The sequence below is a fragment of the Nesoenas mayeri genome (genome assembly GCF_963082525.1).
Source record: "Nesoenas mayeri genome assembly, chromosome: 10".
Lineage (NCBI taxonomy): Eukaryota > Metazoa > Chordata > Aves > Columbiformes > Columbidae > Nesoenas > Nesoenas mayeri.
In genome coordinates this window covers 7,234,596-7,253,882 of record NC_137560.1, presented here as the reverse complement: position 1 = coordinate 7,253,882, position 19,287 = coordinate 7,234,596, and the positions used below count along the sequence as shown (strand labels likewise).

The window sequence follows — 19,287 nt, the reverse complement described above, 5'->3', positions numbered from 1 at the left end:
TTCCAGTCTCTTGCACAAGGTGGGTAGGCCTGTCCCACAGCAAGGTGAGCAGGGCTGAGACAGCCAGGCTTACCAGACCGCTGCAGTGTCCGCCGATGGGCGCAGGACTTTGGCACATCAACAGGGATGTCGGCACTGTAGGAATTCCAGCTACGTTGCTTGCCAGGGTTCACAGTGAGATTGCTAAGTGGGTAGGACCAAACCCCACATGTCTTCATACTTCAGCTTGTGCTCTGGCCTGAGGGTGCTGTTGAAGGGCAGGTGGAAAGGATGCCCTGAAAAGGGCAGGAGAGACTGTTCCTATGCTGTTCTGTGCAATGGCTGGACTGGGAGGACAGCGTGCTCCTCTGCTCACCCACAGCCAGCAGGGTTGTCTTCCAGCACCTGCCCTTTCCAGCCAGGATCCCGACAGTGGGATGCAGCAGCAGGCACTGGTCAGCCACAGAGTGAGGAAGCTCTCCCAGAGGGAGGCCCTGGAACAGCATGAGTCGGGCCACCATAAGTTTTTTTCTTTTTAACTATGCCTTGCTGTTTCTTTGGACAAACAGCACTATTGGGAACAGCAGACCTTAGTCACTTGCCTGAGTTAGTTTAAGGTCACTGTTCAGCAGTTCCTGCTACCACCACTTGCTGAATTCAACCCAGTTCCTCTAAGAGCATGGAGCAAGGAGACCCATCACTTCCTCACCAGCAGCTGCTCCCAGACGCTGTTGAGCACCGGGCTCTGCCCTCCTGCTTCTCTCTGGTAGCCACAATTGACTGTTTGTGCCCACAGCTGAAGGCGGTGATTGAGGATTACCTGGAGGAGTACAATCAAAGCAACACCCCAGAGCTGAAGCTTGTGCTCTTCATGGATGCAATACAGCACATCTGCCGAATCAGCCGGATCCTGCGGCAGGCTCCAGGGAATGCTCTTCTCCTGGGTGTTGGGGGAAGTGGGAGACAGTCTCTCACCAGGCTGGCATCTCACATGTAAGTAATGTGCTCCCGTGCATATATTGTGCAGCAGAATCTCTTTTCCTGCCCTTCCTGCTAATGGTTACATATTTTACTGATTGCTGACGCTTCAGAGCTCTCAAGAGCTAGGGCTCAGTTAACGTGCGCATCTACACTAGAAAAATCTTTCCTGGGAGCTGGGCAGCAGGAATGTGAAGACAGGAGTTACTAGTGACAAGTGATCAAGTGACACTGGTAGCCTGGCAAGTAGGACCCATGAGTCTTGAGAGCCAAGAGAACTCAAGGAGGAAACATGAAGGGCCAGGGAACTAGGCTGGGAAGCAAATTCTTCCAGCTCTTAATATGTGGTGTCATCCTGGGAAATGCAGCCATGGTTCCCAGGGCCACCAGCCTCTGGGGGCAGCATCACAAAAAACCCCATGTTCAGTTGCTCTCTGCACACTGAGGCACTGGGCTCAAGAAGCACTGTGACTTTGTGAGCTCATGCAGTTGTAATTCTGGTTTCTAGCTCAGGTATCTCTGCTTTGAGTAGAACATGCTCTTGGGTTGGTGGCTGAACATGCACAAGGACAGACGTGTGCTCAGGACTCATTGCAGGAAAACAACTTGCTTGAGACCTTTCCCCCTGAGTCCATGACACATACTCAGGATTGATGAAAGAGGAGATTTTAATTTGATGTAACTCCATAGGCTTTTCTTTCCTTTAGGGCAGATTATGAGTGTTTCCAGATCGAACTGTCCAAAAATTACGGCATGACCGAATGGCGAGATGATGTGAGGAAGATCATGATGAAGGCAGGCATTCAAAGTCTGCCCAAGACATTCCTGTTTGTAGACACACAGGTACAACAACATTAGCATGGTGGACTCCATCTAAAAAGGACTCAGAAACAACTCTCTAAGCTCAATAAATCCCCATAAAGAGGGTTGAGAATCTTGGTACAAACCAGGCACAACTTGTATGTCTTTAGTAGCCTACCTTCATCATCTTATAAAAAAGCTGCAGGGAAACTAAAGGTGGAGCATCTGTTGCTAGAGGGACTGTAGAGCTGTGTGTGAGTGGGCTGATTCTTATGTTGCTCAGGAAAGCCTCTTTCTGCTCCATCCGAGGGTTTGGTGGGATGAAAGCTTTCAGACCCAGATGCCTGAAGCTAAGCACTACGCTGAACACTGGTGCTAGAAGTCCTAAATAAAATAATTCTCTTCCTTTTCAAAGATACCAGTAGATTTAGGGCCTTATGCCTGCTGTTTCCACAGGATAATGTTGGCTTGTTACTGTAAACTGTAACTTGCTAATGACTAGGCCAACTTCTGGAATTCGTGGTTATGTTCCCCACAGGCTTTTTCACTGCCTTCATTAGCACAGGAATGAAGCCCCTTCTGGCAGTGCCCTAAGCAGCGAGATGAGCATCTGTCAAATGCTGCTTATTCTTGCATCTTCGTCCCTGCAGTGAGAAGCATATCTGAGAGAAGGGGGGGCGTGGGAAGGTGCATTTACTCAAGTAGATGGATGCTGTGTATTTCTGATTTAGCAGAAAGGTGGAGAGGTGAGTGTAGCTCTGCAGGGAGATCATCCCACAGACTCTGACACATCCCTACAATTACTCTTGTCTCCCACATCGATGAGCTTTAACCTAATAGCAAAGTGTTCTGTGCTGGAAGAATGAAGACCCAGAGCAACGTGGTGCCTGGGTTCTGTTTGCAGAGTCGCTGCAAGTCAGCGAGCGAGGCCCTGAGTGCAATTTGTGTGTAAGGAGACAGTGAATGGGCAGAAGGAGACACATCCCCCACCCCTGAACTGGCTGAACATGGCTGTTCCATTGGAAATGCTGGGCAAGGGCAGAATATGCGTTACTGGATCTGAGAGATCACAGAAGTGATTTCTTACAACAGAGGCTGAGGGCTAGATTTATCTAGAAGCGATCCCCATGGCATGTGGAGACATGACTATCTTTTGACTTAAGAAATGCTTTTTTTTTCCTTCGCTATCATCTACGTAGATAAAAAATGAATCCTTCCTTGAGGATATCAACAACCTGCTCAACTCAGGTGACATTCCCAATATTTACAGCCTCGATGATGAAGACAAGATCATGACAGCTATGAAGCCTGTTGTTCGAGATCTAGGACAGCAGCCCACCAAGGCAAATCTGATGGCTGCATACACCAGACGGGTTTACAGCAATATGCACATGGTCCTGTGCATGAGGTACAGTTCAGGGATAGGACTTCACCCTGTCAATGTTAATTATTTCCTCCTCGGCCTTTGCCTTGCATCACTTTGTCATGGGACCTTTGTTTCCAAGCCCCTGACTTTGGAGGAGGAGTGAGGTTTGCATACCACCTTCCCATAGGACTACAGACTGCTTTTTTACACTTTGCTGGTTTCAAGATGAAGTTTGAAAAGTTTAGGAAAATAATTATATGTGATCCAGATTAAATACAAGCTTCCTCCTCCTTCATGCACCATTGAACTGTTTGTTACAAAAATATCCTGCTTGAACTGGGAGCTCAGTTGCACCATGTTTACTCATTAATCTAGTGCACAGTCCATGAGCAGCTCGCTTGCTTGTTTGCAGGAGGGCTGCCAGAAGGTGCAAGGCATTCTCAGTGCAAGTACCAGAAGAATTGGGGTCCTGATTTTCATCTGGTGGTGCAATCTCTGCATTCACCTGCTTAAACTAGACTTCAGATCACTTTTCCTTCTTACCCTTTAAGTGTTCTCCCTAGGGAGAGACCCGAAAAACATCATCCCACAACTATCTTAATAATTCCAGTATATCCCCAGGACTTCCAAGGAGTGAGGTGCAACATGCACGGAACTTTCATTCCCTATTTCTCTCCCTCCTTTTTCCTCAGGTGTTTCCCTTCCTTCTTCCTCTGTAAGAGTTCAGAATTGTTCTAGGGAAATAGGAAAGCTGTTTTATCCTTGCATCTATAGATAATTATAACATCTCTTTTCTGGATGTCTTTCCCTCAGCCCTATTGGAGAAGTCTTCCGCGCACGCTTGAGACAGTTCCCCTCTCTTGTGAACTGCTGTACCATTGACTGGTTTAACAAGTGGCCTGCAGAAGCCCTGCAGTCTGTTGCCTCCTCCGTCTTGCAGGAGATCCCACATCTTGGTGCCAGTACTGAAGACATCGATGGGATGGTAGGTGCCACATGCAACACACAAAGCATGGTTTTTGTGTGCAAAATGTGCCGTGTCTCTAGATACACAGACAATGGGTGCAGGACACACTTGCAAAAAGGTCCTACCCTGTAGCAGAAGTGTTTCATGGCAGGGTCATTCAAGTAGAGAACTGGTTAGTTTTTGTATGCCTTGAAATGGCCATGTCCATTTGTCACCCTGCCTCTCCGTGGCACTGAAGCTCTGCTGTGACTGTACTTCAGGGTCTCTGAACATGCACGCCCCTTGTGCTTTCTGTGGGCATCACACTGACTTGCCCACCACACATTCAGTACTGAATAAGATTGTTTCTTTCCTTTCACCTCGTAGGTTCAAGTGTGTGTAGAAATCCATCAGAGCGTGGCAAAGAAATGTCAGATGTACCTAGCAGAGCTGGGCAGACACAATTATGTCACTCCCAAGAGCTACCTTGAGTTTCTCAGCACCTTCAGTTCCCTGATTGGAAAGAAGAAACAGGAACTGAAGACAGCCAAGAAGAGGATGAAAGGGGGCCTGGACAAGGTTTGTCCCTCATACCCAGGAGAGGTTTGGACCCTACCTTAGCTACTCTGAGCAGTGTACTTATAGCTGCAGAGATGCAGTGAGATGCCCTACACATCTCCTGTGTAACAGGAGAAAACTCATGCTAAAGCAAATGAGAACTGTGCCTTCTGTAGGGCCAGTCTTTCTGAAGGTCTGTAACAGCTGTAAAAGAATCATGGTCCCCAGTCTTTGGGGACCACAAACCTCTCAGGATGTTTCTTATTAACCTTTTAATGGAAAGCCCTATAACAGCAACATTGTTCTGCTGGCTGATTGCCATGAGCTTACAAAGTAATGCCTGTCGTGCGGGCATCGTTAGGCAGTGCTGTTCACAAGCACAGCACCAGCTTCTTGCTTAAGCAGGGACCAGGGTGGTACCTGCTTTGTAGAGCCTGGCCCTGGGCAGGGAGCAGCCCCCAGGGCAACACAGCCCTTTCCTGGGGTTTTCCGTGGCTGCCACCTGTGCTCTCACTCTGCTCTGCTCCCACAGCTCCTGCAAACAGCAGAGGATGTAGCAAGGATGCAGGAGGAGCTGGAGTCTGCCCGCCCTCTCCTGGCACAGGCAGCCAAGGACACGGAGGCAACGATGGAGCAACTGCAGGTACCACTGCTGGACTGGTCGCCTGAGCAGCTCTAAGCCCAGGCTCCTGTTGCCAAAAGGAGTCATTCCCCCACATCCCATCCCCGGGGAACTGGTCCAGCGGCAGCCTGCCCCTGCTAGCTCAGGCCTCGGGGTGCATCACATACAGTCACTTGTGCCAGTGCAGCAGAGGGAACTGTCCTCTGCTGGCTGTCACTGCCTTCCCTCCTCCTTGTGTTCCTTCCTGCCTGTCTTCTACTGTGGGATGGCCAGACTGAGACAGAGAGAACAGACACTAACGTCATACAGCTCTGCTTGCAAAAGTGAAGGTGTCTGCAATCTCTCATCTTCCCACGTAGTTTTGGGAAGGTGGCCTGATCCACTCACAGAAAAAAAAAAAAAAAATGGCTGTATTCCACATCCCCTTGACACCTCCTGGTAGAGTTTTAACCCTGGGACAGACGGAAGTGACAGTTTTAGAAACAAAACCCTCAGTGTATCTCCTTACTCCTACTCTTTGCATCCCTCTGCACCTTTTCCCTATGCTAAAAGGAAAAATGGGTAGAGCAGCTAATTCCTGCAGGACACAGGCACAGCCAGAACTAGAGCTTGTGGATGATCTCTACAGGCTAGCAAAACGCTCTTGCCAGTATGATGCAGAAGGGTGATCCTCTCTCGCAGCTAGGCCCCAGCATGTCTCTGCTGGAGGAATATACATGACCTTCTAGGACAGCTCTAATCCTTACCTAGCAGTGCCGAGCCAAGCCCAAGGGGTGCTCTGGCTCCAGCACACTTCTGAGGCTGTCTGCGATGTTGCAGGTGGACACAGCTGTGGCTGAAAAGACAAGAACCACTGTACAAGCTGAAGAGATGAAGGCCAACGCAAAAGCTCAGGCAGCTCAAGCCATTGCTGATGATGCTCAGAAGGACTTGGCTGAAGCCCTCCCAGCCCTGGATGCTGCTCTTGCCAGCCTGAGGAACCTCAAAAAAAATGATGTTACAGAGGTAACTGGGTCATGGGGGAGGGTGGTAGGAGCTGGGTCTGGTCCTAGACAGCCACTCACTTTGCAGCAGTAACCCTTCTATAGGCTTGCAGCATTCTCAGCCTCTTGCAGCACCTCTGTCCATCCCCCAGAGCTCACACAATGGGCAGCTGCCCATGCACCTTCTCAGCTTCACAAGCAAAGAGTTTTGAAGGGCAGAGAGGCAGCAATGGGCTCCTCGGTGTTCCTACATGTTGTTTCCAAATTGTGCCCGAGAGGGTGTTGAGGGGAGCTCACCCCACAGTGCTTGTCCGTGAGGGTCCACAGTGCAACGCCAAGCATGGGACGGATCTGGCAGCACGCTGTCTGAACCATCAGGCTCTTTTGAAAGGGGATTCACCACAGACAGAGAAGAGGAAGAGGCAATGGCTGGTGGGCTAACTTAAAGGAATACTGGCTTGAAATAGGACAATCAGAGAAAGGAGAGTGATTCTGAGCCTGCCAAGTGTCACAGCCTGTAGCCAAGAGGTACTCAGCAAGTACAAGACTTTGCCACACAGGGAGTAACAGCTGTGAAGGGAAGGGACTTACTGCTCTGCATTTGTGAATAACAGACCTTTTTATTTCCCACAAAACATACAAAACTCCTTTCCCCAACAAGTGGAGAAAGACACAGTGTCAGTACCTTTGCCCCCAGCACCATTCCTCTTGTAGAGCTGGCATGAGGAGTCTCCTGTCTATGCAAGGCTTCCAGTGCCAACTCACAAGGTGCACTAAGTTGTTACACACCATCTAATCCCCCCACACCAGCTTAAGGAGACTCTTCATTTAAGGAATAAGCTCCACGTTTCTTTTTAAGCCCAGCTGCTGGGCCATGACCCAAGTAACTTGTCACAGGAGCCAGGACCACAAGAGTTTTCCCTTAGTCCAGGATTATGACCCATCCCAACCAAAAGGGGACACCACATGGCAGGGAGCAAGCATCCATTTGATCTACTCCTTTTCATAGGGCTGCTCATTCATTAGTCCTTCAGAGAAAGCTGATGCCTGCTTCTCCAGCTCTTCCACCACCTCTCTCAGCCGATCCTCATTGCAGTAAAAATACACATAAAGGTTGCGCTCTGTCTGCAGGAGAGGGTTCTCCAGAGCCCTGCGCTTGTCGTTCAAGTCACTCAGGAGGTCTACCAGCATCTGCCAGAGGTTGTCCTGCATGTTGCTCAGTTGCTGCATCAGCTTGGTGATCTCCTGAGGGGCAGAGCCCAAACACATGTGAACATGCAGAAAGAGGGGGATTTAGAAAGAGGGGGACTTCCTCCCACCCATGGAACAGCTCAGCTCACCAGAAACAAACCGCCCACCTGGCTCTGACCTCCAGACACACCAGTCCAAGGAACAGCAGCAGCTTACTGGGTCAGGGCACCCCAATCTCTATACTTAGTGTATGTGAAACATGGTAAGAATCACCTTTGTCCCTCAGCCAGCCAATGCCTCACTGGACCACTTCTGGGACAAGGCAAGAATTGGGCCAAGCTTCTCTCCCTCTGTGGGCTGAGAGGCTGTAAGTGCTACCCCTGCACCCAGGGCGGATGGCACAGCAGGCTCCAGCTCCCAGCCCCGTGCCACCCAGCAAGGCCTGGTGCAGCAAGAGTGCTTGCTTACCGGATCGGAGAGCTGCAGCATATTGGAGCTGTTGTACAGCAGCCGGTAGAGCTCCTCTGTGAAGGTCTCTAGGGCAGGGAGCTGGGACATAGGAGCTGCCAGCTGTGCTTCCAGCACCCTCTGGTCCTGAACCAACTGTGAGCACCGGGCTGCCAAGGTTTCATAGCTGCGGAAGAAGTGCTCCTTCTGACCTTGCCCCACCAGCATGTCCCAGAGCCTGCAGGAGGGGACAACCAGTCAGCAGTGTGAGCAGTGTGCCATTGCTGAGGGGCCATTGTACACTCTGTGACTGGGATGTAAGCAGCTGTGGTGCAACAAAGAGGACAGCCGCTCCTCGTGAGCAGCCCATGTCCTGAGGCCTGGTAACAGCAACATAAAGGACCAGGCTGGCTCAAGATCCAGTCAGGGACTCCTTGCTGGTGTACACCAGCACCAGCTGCTCCAGGGCTGTGCAAGGAGGACTGAAAAGCCTGTTAGTGCAAGACACCTAACCAGAGAAAGCCCTTGCTTCAAGGACTTTGTGCTTCCTTCTGGCCCAGCTCTCCTCCTTGGCTAAACACTTGCCTATACAATCTTCACCTTCATATCCTAGGAAACCCTCTGTTCTCTGTACTCATTCCCTTCTCCAAGCCCGTGCTTTGCTGCATCAGCCCTAGCCACCCAGGAAGAAGCAGATGCCATCTTCTGGAGAACTTCACACCATCATGGAGTTGAGGTGGCTCTGCACTGGCAGAAGAGCACTGCTAGACTGCCTGGTAGCTTGAGTCTGCTGCATGCCTCTTCCCTCCCCATGCCACTTCCTCCACATCTGGTTTGTTCCTCATGCATACACACACCCAGGCCCTTACCGTACAGCAGAGAGGTCTTTGGGGTCTATCCATATGCGTGTACGACTGTTCTGGGAGGAGCTGGCATGTCTGAAGTATTCCTGCTGCTCTCGCAGCCTGGTCTGGGCTTCCCTCATAGCCATTGCCATCTCCCCCAGCTGAGCAGCCCTCTGGTCCAGCTGCTTTCTCTCACATTTCAGCTGCAGTTCCAGCAGTTCCAGGCGGCTGTGCTGGCTCGCCAGCCATGCAGCCGCCTTCTGCTGTGTCCCCTCGATGTCCTGCAGATGGGCAGCTTCCAGGCTGAGCTGCCCCTGCAGGACGGGCAGGAGGGAAAGACGGGCCTCTGCCCTCAGCAGGGGCGGCAGCTGGTGGGTCAGGGTCTCCATGATGTCGCAGCGCTGGGCATGAAGCTGCTTCTGAAGCATGGCAGCCTGACGCAGGAGCTCTGCTTTGACGGCATGCTGTGCAGGGAGGTGACAAGACAGTCTGGTGTCAGGGTGCATCGCTAACTCTGCCAGCTCCTCCTGCCATGTCAGCTGTGCTCCGGCATTGGAGAGGAGAGACTGCCACAGCACAGGCAAACCCTGCTGCAGGGGGTGGTGGAGGAAAGGGAACACTGGCCCTACCTGGTTCTCCTCAAGAGCTTCCAGAGTCCTCTCGACCCACTCCAGTGCAGCACAGTTGCCCTCCACTTTTGCTGACATGATGATAACCTCCCTCTGGGCACAGATACGCGCTTTCTCAATTTGGCTCAGCTCCTTCCAGAAGCTGTCTTGGTCTTGCAGTAGCTCATCTCCATCAGTCCCAAGGCTTTTTGGCATCATTGTTTGCTTAGTGTCCACTGTCTCTGTGGCTTCTTGGCTGCCATCTCTCTCCTCATCATCCTCCATACTCAACACCTCTCTCCCATTCCTGCCCTCAGATAGCAGCTCTGCCCTCAATCCTTGGACCAGTATTCCATGGCTTGCTGGTGCCTCCAGCCATGGTGTCTTTGCACACTCTTGATAAGGAGCTCTACTTGTTCCTTCCTGTATTTCCCAGTCCGAGTCCATCTGTGTCCCAGTCTCCAGGCTTTCCTTCAGGCTGCTTTCTCCCAGTGCACTTGCTCCCTGAACATCTGGAGCCCAGACGCTCTCTGGTAGGACCTGCTGGATGAACCTCTGAAATGCATCAGTGGCCTGTTGTTCTAGCTCCATGTAAGGGCCAAGATCCATCTCACACAGAAGTGCTGGTGGCCGGCCCTTCCCCTCATACCACTCTGCCAGCTGCTTTGCAGCCTTGCTGATCTGGCACAGGACAGCACTGGTTTGGGAGATCTCCACTTGCAGGTCCGCCTGAGCCTCCTTCACGTCCTGCTGCACCACTTTCTCTTCCTCCTCCAAATACCTCAGCTCCTGCTGCAGGTTGGCTGTCAAAACCTGCAGCTTTTTGTACCGCCAGAGCAGTCGGTCACGATAGTCCTTCAGCTCTTGAAGCTCCTGTCGCAGTGCCTCCTCATCCTCTGGTGTCGTGCTTGGGAGCTGTGGCACCTGGAGGCACGTCTGCAACGCCTGCTCGAGGGCATCGCCTTCCAGGATGGGCTTGCCTGCAGCCAGCAGGGCCTCGTAGGCGTCCACCTCAGCCGGGCTCAGCACGTTCTCCTCGCTCACCGTGCGGCAGAACCAGTCGAGGAACTGCTTTGTCTGAGGGCAGTCAAAGAGCCAGTCAAAGTCCTTCGCACAGAGGCTGTCTGCATGGGGGTAGAACAGCCTCAGCGTCGCCACAAACTCTGCCCCTCTGTTGACTGTGTTAGACGGAGAGGCCTCAGAGTGTGCCTGGCTGAGCATGGCAAGGATGGTCAGCACTAGAAGGGAAAAAGGAGCCACCCTTAAGGGTCCTGACACTCACAGCCATCTCAAGGGTTCTGCAGCAGCACTCCTAGCTGCCCACTTGAGAGACTCAAGCAGTCCCTCCCCAAGTGCTACAGAGCAGCTCATGGGCTGCAGCATTGCTATGGTGGGGTACAAGAAAAACGAGAGCCCTCAGAGCAGGGGAGAAAGCCTGTCCTTACCGCCTTCCCATCCATCCTCCTCCCCAAGGCCACACAGATCCAGCTCCTTTGTCAAGACATATTCAGTCTGCAAAACACACCTGGCTCAGCATCAGGGACAGCTTTTTCAGCCTACCTGTAGTTCACTCCATGCCCTTTCTGATAACCAGCTTTCCCTTCAGATGCCTCTGCCCTTCCTGCCTGTGCATTGCATCCTCTAAATGTCCTGCCTCTGCTCCCCATCTCCCCAGGTCAGCTGAGGGACGAGCACCCCATCTCACCAAGAACCAAGCCAACCCACTGTCTCCATTTGTGTTTTGAAGGTACGAGCAATGCAGCGGCCTCCCCCTGGTGTGAAGTTGGTGATTGAAGCTGTCTGTATTATGAAAGAAGTCAAGCCCAAAAAGGTGCCAGGAGAAAAGCTTGGCACCAAGGTGGATGACTACTGGGAGCCAGGCAGGGGCCTTCTCCAGGACCCAGGGAAGTTCCTGGACAGCCTGTTTAAGTACGACAAGGTAAGTGGTGGCAGAGGGAGACCAGGGCTCAGGTGTTGCCTCACAGAGATTCAAGACCTTTGAGACCCTCCTCAGTCAGATCTCTAGCACCGTCACCACCAGTCTCCATTCTTTCCCACCATTCCTTGCAGGACAATATTCCAGAAACTGTGATCTCAGCCATCCAGCCCTACATTGACAATCCAGAGTTTCAGCCAGCTGCCATCGCCAAGGTCTCCAAAGCTTGCACCTCCATCTGCCAGTGGGTCCGTGCCATGCACAAGTACCACTTTGTAGCCAAGGCCGTGGAGCCCAAGCGGGTAAGAGGCAGCGTGACCTGGTTGTGTTAGGGAACACAGTACAACCACCCCTTTCTGCGGAGTCACTGCGTTCTGCACGTCAGGACACAATGTTCAGAACAACGCTTAGCAGCACCAAGGCCTCAAAACACATTGATATAACAAAGTAGAAAAATAAACAAACAAAAATTGGCTTAGAATGCTGGGACAGAAGTGATACCTTGTTCTTAGTGCCGAGTTCCAGGCTCAGCAGAAACTGCACTTAGAGAAGCATTTCCTCATCAGCCTTAATCCTTGCCTAACCATTTCTTTATTATTATTTTGGTGCAAGCAGAGGAACCTTTTTTCCTCTTCACTAGTGGGCCACATCCTGAGCTTGTGTAAGCTGGCACAGGCTCTAGGCTTTCAGGAGCTCTGCAGAAATGCCCTCCTTACCCCTACTTTTATTCCAGAGCTTGCAGAACATCCTCCTGGAGTTACACAGGTCAACCTTTGTCACAGGGGAGGATCTCAGTATCATCTAGTGCTTTTATGGAAAACCAACTCCAAGGTCTCTGGCTTTGGGGAAGAGCCTGACCACACACGCAACATACCCACCATTTCCTTGTGCATCTCCACAGCGAGCCTGGCAGGAGGCAGAAGAGGACCTGCGTGCCACTCAGCAGGTCCTTGATGAAGCCAAGCAACGCCTGCAGAAGGTGGAAGATGGCATTGCCATGCTGCAAGACAAGTACAAGAACTGCATAGCCAAGAAGGAGGAGCTAGAGATGAAGTGTGAGCTGTGTCAACAGAGGCTGGTCCGTGCCGATATGGTAAGGGACAGAGCTGGGTTATGTCTGCTTACATGAGACAACCTGATTTCAAGTCAAAGAGCACAGTGGTGAAAACCTCTGTGTGCCTGCAACTCAGGACAGTCCTAGTCTGGAGCTGCCTGGCCAGATCTCAGCAGCGCAACAATACTGGGGAAGCTAAGCTAGCCAGGCACTGGTGTGAAAAGCTGCTGTCCTCCTGTGGAGAGCTTCTTCAGCCAGCTACAGGTGTGCAGGACAGCTGAGAGCAGCCCAGTAATCCCAGAATTAAGTGCTCACAGCTGGGGACAGAACTCAGGATATGACAGGGGCCACACTACAACCTCTGTTCACCTGCAGCATTACCCAGGTCCAGGACATGGGGTTAGACCACTAAGCAGCTCTCACATGTGCAACTTACCTCACAGCTCATAAACAGCCTGGCTGATGAGAAGGTGCGCTGGCAGGACACTGTTGAGAGCCTGGATTACAAGATCAACAACATCACTGGGGATGTGCTGGTTGCAGCTGGCTGTGTGGCTTACCTGGGCCCTTTCACAGTAAGTGCACAATGTTCCCTGCAAGGGGCTCGCTCAGCTGCTCTGCTCCCCTGGCCTCTTGCTGCTGCTGGCCACATCAGCTGGGAGAAAGGAGCAGGGCAAAAGGGTGCGAGGTTCTGCCTGGATCTCTGTGTTTGTACTAGAGGCACAGAGGGTCCCATTTGAATGGAAATAGGAGGGTTTAGATGCTCCCAGCAGGCTAGCTGCAGCTAAAAGAAAGGATGTGATGGTGCTTATCGTGGCAGGGACAGTACCGTGTGGCACTGTGCGAGGAGTGGATGAGGCAGGTGTCAGAAAACAACATTCCTCACACCGAGGAGCCAAACCTGATCAGCACCCTTGGAGACCCCGTGGAAATCCGCTCCTGGCAGGCAAGTTGCTGAAAAATCTGACACTTCAGGCTGAAGATGCCTTAGGCAAAGGCTGAAACAGCTCCCCCCTCACCCGTACCAAAGGACAGACCTCAAACCAAACAGCTCAATAACGACCAAGTGCCTCCACACCACAGAGCTGGAATTGCTACCGGGACTTCTTGCACAATGAGCAGGAGAAGACCTGGCAGCATCCATGGCAGCAGCCACAGCTCTGAGGGCATCAGCCTTAACCTGTGAGGCTTCCACATTACAAACCACAGGCTTAGAGCAAAGCACTGGCCACAGCTTGGCCAAGCCTAACTCAGCAGCTTCAGGTAGCGCTGCAGCTCTGGGCTCAGTTGCTATCAGTGGTGCTCTCACCACCATTCCCTGGCCACCACACCAGGACCATGGAGGGGCTAGGGCAGCAAAGGCTTCTTTTTGATCAGCTGTCTTGTGCTACCAGGTGTTCCAACAGCTTTTTCTGCCCCGTTAGGTTGCCGGCTTACCCAATGACACCCTCTCTGTGGAGAACGGAGTAATAACACAATTCTCCCAGCGCTGGACTCACTACATAGATCCCCAAGGACAAGCAAACAAGTGGATCAAGAATCTGGTAAGAGCTGTGGGGAGGAAAGCCAGGTCTGCCAGGATGGGGGAAGCAGTTTTCTGTTAGGAACTGCATAGATCAGCCTTGGGCTTTAGGCTCCAGAGCTGGAAGACCCACCACTGTCTCAGCCCAGCCTCCCCATCTGTGTTAATACCAGCTGGATTTCTCTGCTTGGGGAAATGAGGACAGGGCAGGAAGGGGACCAGCTATAAGCAAGTAAGGTATCAGATTCCCATTCTGGCTCCCCACTAGTATTCTGGGGGCCTTACATCCTTCACCACACCCTAAAACACACAGGACAACACCAGCATCTCCCACAACAGCCTGTAGGGTCCCAAGAACAGAAGGGATCAGGGTGGTGTTACCTGGCTGGTGAGCACAGTTCCTGCTGCCAGAGCACTGGGGATGCAGAACCCAACCTCTGTTCTTCCTTTAGAGAGGCACCCACTGCTCTTTTGAAGGCTCAGGCAGCTGCTCCTGTTTTGGTCCTCCAGGGATTATTCCCACCCACCTGCTCTCACTTTGCAGGCAAACATGCTGACTTACCAGTGCAGGGTTTGGCAGGAGCATGACTCTCTGAAGGAGCTTCTTCCTATTCTCCCCCTTCCTGCTGCCTCCTTGGGCTGTCACTAGTGCCTGGTGATGTGGGCTAAGCTTGCCAAAGTAGCCAAAAACTAGCTGAGCAAGAAAATATGTTATTTCTGCTGCTCCCAGTACACCAGTGAGAAGTGTACCACACACCAGAGCTGGGTGTGGAGGTGGGCAGGACAGTGCGGGTACCCTGTCTCCCCTGCTGCCTTTCAGGAGAAAGTGAACGGCCTGGAGGTGACCAGACTGAACGACCGAGACTTCCTCTCCACTCTGGAAAATGCCATTACCTTCGGGAAGCCCTTCCTGCTGGAGAATGTTGGCGAGGAGCTGGATCCAGCTCTTGAGCCTGTCCTGCTGAAACAGGTTCTGTGTCTCGCCTTGGCGAGGAGGGCGCCTGGCTGGGCTGGAAGTGGGGTCTGGCTGGGCTGTGGTGGGATGGGGTGGGTTTGCAGGTCTCTCTGAACAGGCAGCACTGACGGGGATGATTCCTGGTGTGTACTCATTGGTCTTTGTGAGGGCTCTGACATGTTGGTTACCTCCTGCACACCCCAGTCTTTTGCCAGCGGGTGTTCTACCTTGACCATCAGGTTCAGGCCTTCAGGTCTGCTGGTCAGCTTTGAGCTCATCTGTCCAGAGAGTCTTCAGACTCTCTCCTCACTGCAGAGTGCCGGGCACCGCAGGATGCCTTTCCTTATGAGAGGTGGCCATCCCAGCCTTCCTGCATTTGTTCCTCTCTGATACAGACCTTCAAACAGCAAGGCAGCACAGTGCTGAAGCTGGGGGACACGGTGATCCCCTACCATGACAGTTTCAAGATGTACATCACCACCAGCCTTCCCAACCCTCACTACAGCCCGGAGATTTCCACAAAGCTCACCCTCATCAACTTCACCCTCTCACCCAGGTACCCGCTTACCCCATCAGCTGCCCACCTTCCTCAGCCTCTTTCCTCACGGTCCTCGAGCTTTTGAGCCTGCTGTTTCCCCCTCACCTCCTTGGCTTTTGTTGTAGTGGCTTGGAAGACCAACTGCTGGGACAAGTGGTGGCTGCAGAGCGGCCTGACTTAGAAGAAGCTAGAAACCAGCTCATTGTTAGCAATGCTAAGATGCGTCAGGAGCTGAAGAAGATAGAAGACCAGATCCTGTATCGGCTTAGCACTTCTGAAGGAAACCCTGTAGATGACTTGGAGCTCATCCAAGTGCTGGAGGCATCCAAGCTCAAGGCAGGAGAGATCCAGGTCAGAGATGGAGGTGCTCTGTCTGTGCTGCTCTGTGTCCCCTGCCAGCACTGCACTAACCATGACATCTCCTCTGTCCCCCAGGCCAAGGTGATGGTGGCGGAGCAGACAGAGAAGGACATCAACATCACCCGCCTGCAGTATGTGCCTGTTGCCGTCCGCTCGCAGATCCTCTACTTTTGTGTCTCAGACCTGTCCAATGTGGACCCCATGTACCAGTACTCACTCGAGTGGTTCCTCAACATCTTCCTGATGGGGATCAGTAACTCCAAGAAAGCAGGTGCCTGCCCATGACAGCCCCATCCCCTTCCTTACCCTGTGTTCCTGTTTTGGTGGCAGCAGAAGGCAGGACACCTGTGAATCATAGCAAACACGCCTGCTCATGTCAGCTCTCAGCACAGCTCAGAGCTGCCCCGAGTGGTGCCCACACAAGGGAAGGGAAGGTTTGGTTGCAGCCAGCCCTCCCTTCTCTTCCCCACTGCTCCTCTGCTGCCCTGTCTGACCAGGCAGGAGAGATGTCAGTGCCAGGGCATAGTCATGGTACATGCTGTCCTGGAAATGGCGTAACTCTGCTTGTCACAGTGTCACCTCCACACACAGGTCCTGGATCCTGCTGCCGGGCTGGGACAGCTCTCCCCGCCGCATCAACCGGGCTGGTGGTGGCTGGGCTGTGCAGGCTGCCGCGGTGCCACATGGACACCCTCCCGGTGCTGGGGCCTGTCTCACAGCTGTGTGCTTTCACAGGGGTTTCTGTGCCCAGTCTGTATTTGCGAGCAGCCTCAGGGTGCGGGTGTGCCTCCACCAGGCACTGGCAGCTGACAGGGAGAGCACCCTCCATGTCACCCACAGCAGCCACCACCCTTATCTGGTTGTTGCCTTTTTTTCAGACGCTGTGAAGGACCGGATTGAGAACATCAACAACTACGTCACTTTCAGCCTCTACAGCAATGTATGCCGTAGCCTCTTTGAGAAGCACAAGCTCATGTTTGCCTTCCTGGTTTGCGTCCGGATTCTGATGAACGATGGGCAGATCGATATGGTGAGCAAGTCACCTTGATCCTGTGATGGGATCCTGTCAGAGCAACTCAAGCCCAGCCTGTTCAGTCCCTTGGAAGAAGAAGAGGAGCCTTGTTCCCTGAGGCTGGGGACAGGCTGATGGGAAAACCCAGGACCTCTCTCTGCACCCAGATCTCAGACCTTTCCCTGTGTCTATGCAGAGCTGCTTAGCCTAAATCACCTGCAGCTTGGGCGGGTTTGCTGCCAGACTGCTGCAAAGGTTAGCAAGTTCCGAGGGAGCAGGCAGAGATTAGAAGACATAGAAAAGCTACTGGCAGCTGAACAGTGATGTTGGTCTCACAAGACCCTCCAGTTTGTTTACTCCTCAACACACACACACCTGGCAGGGGAGGCAGCCAGAAAGTTACTACAGGATTTTATTTGGACACAGCTCAAATCCATGCGCCTCAGGCCCAAGCAGGTAGCCTATGATCCCTCACCACGTCCTGTCTTGTTGCCAGGAGGAATGGCGGTACTTGCTGTCAGGAGGCACCATAAAGGAGGTGCAGGAGAACCCAGCTCCAGGCTGGTTGAATGAGAGAGCATGGGGAAACATCCTGGCCTTGAGCAACCTGAAGAACTTCTCCGGCTTTGCCGATGATTTTGCAGCCAACCTTGCAGCATTCAGGGCCATTTTTGACAGCCTCAAGCCTCACAGGCAAGTGCCCCCTGCAATACTTGGCGCTTCCCCAGTGGAAGCAGCTCTGGTTCCTTGCTGATGATTTCAAAGCTACTGACAACAGCCTCAGCCAAGTGACTGAAATGTTCTTGTCCCTTTTGAAACCCCAGTGGCTGCTTGCAGGGAGCTTGGTTGCTTCTTGGGGAGCTGCAGAGTCTGGCACATCCCCCTAAAACGCACCTAATTGCTTTGCAGGCAGCCCCTGCCTGGGAAGTGGGAGACTGAGCTTGATGCGTTCCAGAAGCTGCTGGTTCTGCGGTGTCTGCGGGGAGATAAGGTCACCAACGCCATGCAGGACTTTGTGGCGCTGAAACTGGATCGGCGGTTCATTGAGCCCCAGGTAACCAGCCAAAAGGAAGCACTGGTGGGGCCAGGAGTGGGTGAGGAGGCCTTGAGCTTGCTGTCAATGGGCTGTCAGCACTTTCCAGCTGCAGCGAGAGTGCTCCCATCTCTCCAGCTGCAGAGAAGGGGGACACTGAGTGTCCCCACAGCTGGGGAACCACGTCTTAGTCAACAGATCTCCTACCTGTGGTCCACCACTTAAACTGCACTGGGAGGACGCAGTTATTTCAGGCATACGGGGGAAGAGTTTGACTGACAGATGGGAAAGTGGTCACTTCCCTGACCCCGCTGCTGCCAGGCGAAAGCTATACCAGGCCCTTATTGAACGTGTTTCTGGCCTCAGCACCCAAGAGCACACTGGTGCCTTGGAGAGCAGCTGGCGGACCGGGGAATGAGGAGGTACTGCACGTGGTGCTACCATGGCCCCTCCACTTTCACCAACATTCTGTGTTGCAGACCTCTGACCTCTCAGTCGTCTTCAAGGAGTCCACTGCCACCACCCCGCTGGTGTTTGTGCTGTCTCCAGGCACTGACCCAGCTGCCGAACTCTACAAGTTTGCTGAAGAAATGAGGTTCTCCCAAAAGCTCTCTGCCATTTCTCTGGGCCAAGGCCAGGTAAGCTGCCGGTGCTGACCTGGGGCAGCACTGTCCTGCTGGCGCTCCCAGTGATCTCACTGAGCTCAATGAGGTCAAACACACTTGCAGCACAGTGAAAACACCCTCTTGCCTCAGGATTCTTTCTCAAATTCATGCCTAGGTCTTCCATTCCCTCCACCTTCTCACACCATGACCCACAGGCTTGCAAAAGCTGCATAAGGGCCCTTGCTGTGGCATCAGACAATGAAGATCTAGCTGAGCCATGGGGACAAAGCCAGACTATAGCTCTAGAAAGTGGTCCTTCCACCCAGCAGCTACCTCCTTGTCCAGCTCGGCAGGGCACAGTCCACAATGGACCAGGGTCTCTGAGCTCTCCTCATCTGCCTCCTTAGGGCCCCTGTGCTGAAGCCATGATGCAGAGTGCCATGGAGAGGGGCAACTGGGTCTTCTTCCAGAACTGCCACCTGGCCCCAAGTTGGATGCCTTCACTGGAGAGACTGGTTGAGGGCATTGACCCCAGCGAGGTGAGTGGTTCCATTGAGCAGCCTGCCCGCTTGCGGGGGGATGGGGAGGCTGAGCCCTGGGAGGAGCCCAGATCTAGTTCCATCCATCCACAGGTTCCCCATAAAACCAGAGGGTCAGTGCAGGAGCAGCCGCAGTGGCTGTGCCTGCACCCTCTGAGCACGTGCTGCCCTCTGGATTTCCAGGTGCATCGGGACTTTCGCCTCTGGCTCACCAGTCTTCCAAGCAACCACTTCCCTGTGTCCATCCTCCAGAATGGCTCCAAGATGACCATTGAGCCCCCCCGCGGGGTCAAAGCCAACCTGCTCAAGTCTTACCTTAGTTTCAGTGATGACTTCTTGAATTCTTGCCCCAAGGTAAGACCCAGGTTGTGCTTTGGTTTGCAGTGCCCAGCCTGTGCCTACTTCAATG

General features: G+C 52.9%; 2 protein-coding genes across 2 annotated transcripts in view; one reads left to right on the top strand and one right to left on the bottom strand.

Annotated features, from left to right (window-relative positions):
• Window positions 1-19,287, top strand: part of DNAH1 (dynein axonemal heavy chain 1) — a gene marked incomplete at both ends in the record, with an annotated part of 68,388 nt that overhangs the window by 44,872 nt on the left and 4,229 nt on the right. The window contains 23 exon segments of the mRNA XM_080350581.1: window positions 776-972; window positions 1,665-1,800; window positions 2,958-3,166; window positions 3,938-4,109; window positions 4,458-4,649; window positions 5,161-5,271; window positions 6,070-6,255; window positions 11,072-11,263; window positions 11,395-11,562; window positions 12,162-12,353; window positions 12,758-12,889; window positions 13,135-13,260; window positions 13,739-13,858; window positions 14,657-14,806; window positions 15,187-15,347; window positions 15,455-15,680; window positions 15,765-15,960; window positions 16,568-16,719; window positions 17,198-17,398; window positions 17,615-17,755; window positions 18,214-18,372; window positions 18,747-18,878; window positions 19,062-19,232. Coding sequence (XP_080206707.1) covers window positions 776-972; window positions 1,665-1,800; window positions 2,958-3,166; window positions 3,938-4,109; window positions 4,458-4,649; window positions 5,161-5,271; window positions 6,070-6,255; window positions 11,072-11,263; window positions 11,395-11,562; window positions 12,162-12,353; window positions 12,758-12,889; window positions 13,135-13,260; window positions 13,739-13,858; window positions 14,657-14,806; window positions 15,187-15,347; window positions 15,455-15,680; window positions 15,765-15,960; window positions 16,568-16,719; window positions 17,198-17,398; window positions 17,615-17,755; window positions 18,214-18,372; window positions 18,747-18,878; window positions 19,062-19,232 — 3,822 coding nt within the window.
• HAUS3 (HAUS augmin like complex subunit 3) lies at window positions 7,227-10,780 on the bottom strand (the record flags this gene model as incomplete). Its single annotated transcript, XM_080350415.1, has 4 exons — window positions 7,227-7,478; window positions 7,893-8,109; window positions 8,741-10,585; window positions 10,770-10,780. The coding sequence occupies 4 exons, from the start codon at window positions 10,778-10,780 to the stop codon at window positions 7,227-7,229; spliced, it is 2,325 nt and encodes a 774-aa protein (XP_080206541.1).